This window comes from Nicotiana tabacum, chromosome 2, assembly GCF_000715075.1.
Source record: "Nicotiana tabacum cultivar K326 chromosome 2, ASM71507v2, whole genome shotgun sequence".
Lineage (NCBI taxonomy): Eukaryota > Viridiplantae > Streptophyta > Magnoliopsida > Solanales > Solanaceae > Nicotiana > Nicotiana tabacum.
This window is the reverse complement of record NC_134081.1, coordinates 96,026,973-96,030,810: the sequence shown is the minus strand read 5'-3', so window position 1 is coordinate 96,030,810 and position 3,838 is coordinate 96,026,973. Positions and strand designations below refer to the sequence as shown.

Genomic DNA, 3,838 nt, shown 5'->3' with positions numbered 1-3,838 from the left:
ACCGGAGAGATTGATGACTGGGGGAGGCCGAGAGCCTGACTATAGGGGATATTATTATGTGGATCGGGGCTGCCCGCCTGTAGCATCCCATATATATATATATATATATATATATATATATATATATATATATATATATATATATATATATATATATATATATTATGTGGATCGGGGCTGCCCGCCTGCAGCATGCCTTATAGGCTTTATATAGCGCTTGGGCTGAAGGAGCCCCTTCCGGAGTTTGCACACACCGCCAGTGAGCGCGGTTGATATTATTGAGGGATGGATCTTCCCTGGACATGGATCTTGTCCGAAGTATTATATACCTGGAGATGGATCTTCTCCACTGGCTGGATTGGCCCTACTCGGTACTGAGTGACTGATGATCAGTTGATATGTATATTTTGGGATGGATCTTTTCTGGGCCGGATTGGCCATATACAACACCGAGTGATTGGGCATGATGAGTGGAATGTGTGAGAAAGGGAGATTGAGTACTCTGAGAGTGTGAGTACATGAGTTCATCTCTGAGATATATTGCATTGACATGCACACATGACATACAGGCATATAGATGTATTTTTCTCATGCTGTACGGTATCACATCATTCATGATTTCTCACACATGTTGACAGATGGGCATAATGATGTATTTGTTTTACACTAGTTATCTGGAAAGAAAATGAAACATCTTATTTATTATTGAAAGGATTTTGGGAAAATTATGGTTTTCAAACTTATTCATATTTTGGTAACTCCAGTAAACGATTTGGGTTTTCATTGATGTACTTGAAAGGCATAATTATTTTCAGAGATCATGTTTTTGTTGAGCATTTGATTATTGAGTTACTTCTGGTATTACTTGTTTTATGTTGTTATGAACTATTGTTGGTTATTGAAGTTGGGACCCAACCTTGGTACAAGCTCGTCACTACTTTCAACCTAAGGTTAGGTTTATTACTTATTGAGTACATGGGGTGGTGACAGGTGGTATCAGACCTCTAGGTTCATAGGTTCTACAAGTCATGAGCAAATGTCTAGTAGAGTCTTGCGGATCGGTATGATGACGTCCATACTTATCTTCGAGAGGCTACAGGCTAAGTTACTCGGACTCGGGTGCAGGTGTCCGACATGGGTGTGGATCCAAAGGACGGATCCTTCATGGTCTAAATTTTAGGATTCGAGGATACGGATCTAGGTACGGGTACGGGTGCGGAGATTCGGCAAAAATAAATTAAAAATCTAGAAATATAGTTATAGAGATATGCATAATTATGAGAGATTATATGGAAAACTTACGTGTAACTTGTGCCTTGTAGAGTGTAGTAACTGAGTCATTTAGTTTTCAAGTTGTAGGCAGGCACGTAGACACTCTCCAAAATGGCATGATTCATTAATTTTCCTACAACTCGCACAACAAAGTATTAAAATAAGTTATTATAAACTTGTTGAAATATAACAAATAAAAGTTATAAAGAGATTTAGAGATACAAAATAAATGAAACATACCTTTGGAAGTTAGAACTTAGAACTAAATAGACTAACATATATTCAAGAGTCACTAGTCAAAAGTTTTAAATAATTAGCTATTCAAATTAAGTTACTCAAATAACTACCAAAAAGTCTTACAGAAATTGTAAGTTCACAAGTTCATAGACAAAAAATAAGTACATAGCATACATATTTAAACTACTAGACTTGTCACTTGAAACATTGTGCATGAGTACATTCTATTCAAAGGTCATCTTCCTCAATCTCTTCAATGTCAACTTCTTGCAAATCTTGAACTTCCTCTTCAAAGAAGACTCCTTCTAGTTGAGGTTCGTCTATTGACAATTCAACTAGATCATTGATACTTTCATCAATATTAAAATAATCCACACCTAAAACAATACCAAAATAAATTTAGAAGATTGTGAAAGGAACTTATCATGCTAAAGAAATTACTCAAGAAATATCAAATCATGGATATGTATATATACGGATATACCTAAATCCCAATATTTGCTTGGACCACTTGTATACTTTTCCTTTCTTCGAGAGAGCAAGCGAAGATTATAATGGATAAAAACTAAATCTTCGGCTCTAGAAGTAGCTAGCTTGTTTCTCTTGATGCTATGAATCAATGAAAAAGTACTCCAATTTCTCTCGCAACAAGATGAAGAAGCTGGTTGGGAAAGCAATTTGTAAGCCAGACTTTGTAAAAGTGGAGCATTTATACCATGGTTAGCCCACCAAGATAAAGGTTCCTCATACCCCATAGCATCAATCACATGAGGCTCACCAAAGTAACCATTCCCACAACAAAATGCCCCATACTCCAAAGAAGCTTTCTTTAAATCATTTGGATCCTTGAAATATCTTTGAAAGCATTTGAGCCTATTTTGTGAAATCTTTATATCTTCATTAGGAGCAAGTCTTCTTAACCCGTTGCTTTCACCTTTAAGCCACGACTCATAATAATATTTCGGAACCAATGAATGTGCCATGCAATGCAATGGAGTATTACTCTTATTCCACCTTGCCACAAGAATTCCTTGAATTGTAGCAAAAAAATTCGGTTGGCCGGTAATAAGATCTTTCCCCTCATGCTCAAATACAATCACCTTCACCTTTTCAATCATTGTATCCCACATGTCATAAATAAGGTGCAATTTTGGACAATCAAGGTCGGCACTTCTAAGCATGGATACAATTGGCTCCGTACACCTCAACAAGTATTCAATAGTATCCCACCATTCATCATCCATTACAAGAGATTTTATTTCGCGCGCTTTAGCTTCAATTACTTTATATCCTTTATAATTCGTCCATTCGTCATCCATCACCATTTTTTCCAATGACGATTTAACTCTATGAATACGAGAAGTCATAATAATATGGGAAGCAAATCTTGTTTCCGCAACTTTCAACAAAGATAACTCCGAATACTTTTGGAAAATGGCAAGCGCCATGTCGTGATTCACCGCAAAATTCTTTAAGCTACTCACTTGACCAATCAACTTTAATATCCATTCGCAATTTTTAAAGTGAGTTGATTTTTCTGAAGGTTAACACATACTTTTTAAAGCAAGATTCAAACAATGAACAACACATGGTGTCCAAAATATGTGCGGAAAAGTTTGCTCAACAATAGAACCGGCAAGCTTCATATTACCTGCATTATCAGTGATAACTTGGACAACTTTCTTTGCATCGACATCTTCTATGGCTTTAATAAATAACTTAGCAATATATTCACCATCCTTAATAATCCCACTTAAATTGATTGATTTTAAAAATATTGGTCCGCCACTAGATGCTCCCATTATATTTATCAATGGCCGCCTTTTAACATCTGACCATCCATCCGAACAAATCGACAATCCTTTTCTTTTCCATGTATCAACACTTTTTGTTGGTCTTGATATGCCTTTTCCTTTTTGTTTCACAGCTGTTGATGAAGCCATTTTTAGGGATATTGAGTGAAGAAAAATTCTAAAATTTTTCGGCTATGGATTCAAAGAAAGTCGAGATGAAACAGAGAGAGTGAGAATGGCTTGTTTGTCTATGTTCTTGGACAAGAAAATTCATTCAATGAGAAAAAAGATATTCTGATGGGGAGATGGGGAGTTTACGATGACAATAGACTTATTGGACAAATAATTCATTAAATAAACAAAAAGGTATTATGATGGGTGGAGTTTATGATGATAATTCATTTTTTTAACAAGATAATTCACGTCACTTTTCATGGGATAGTAAAATATTGCATTAAATGATATTTGTACCATTTAGTTTTATCATTTTAATTTGGAAATATTTTTTAATTTTAATAGAAATATAATTATTAATC

The 3,838-nt window shown here is 35.3% G+C and overlaps 1 protein-coding gene across 1 annotated transcript; it reads right to left on the bottom strand.

The window, feature by feature from the left end:
* Positions 1–1,737: 1,737 nt before the first annotated feature.
* On the bottom strand, positions 1,738–3,452 carry LOC107820289 (uncharacterized). The gene is made up of 3 exons (XM_075227600.1): positions 3,161–3,452; positions 1,994–3,046; positions 1,738–1,886 (listed from the first exon to the last, which is right to left on the bottom strand). The coding sequence occupies exons 1-3, from the start codon at positions 3,450–3,452 to the stop codon at positions 1,738–1,740; spliced, it is 1,494 nt and encodes a 497-aa protein (XP_075083701.1).
* Between the last annotated feature and the right edge of the window lie 386 nt (positions 3,453–3,838).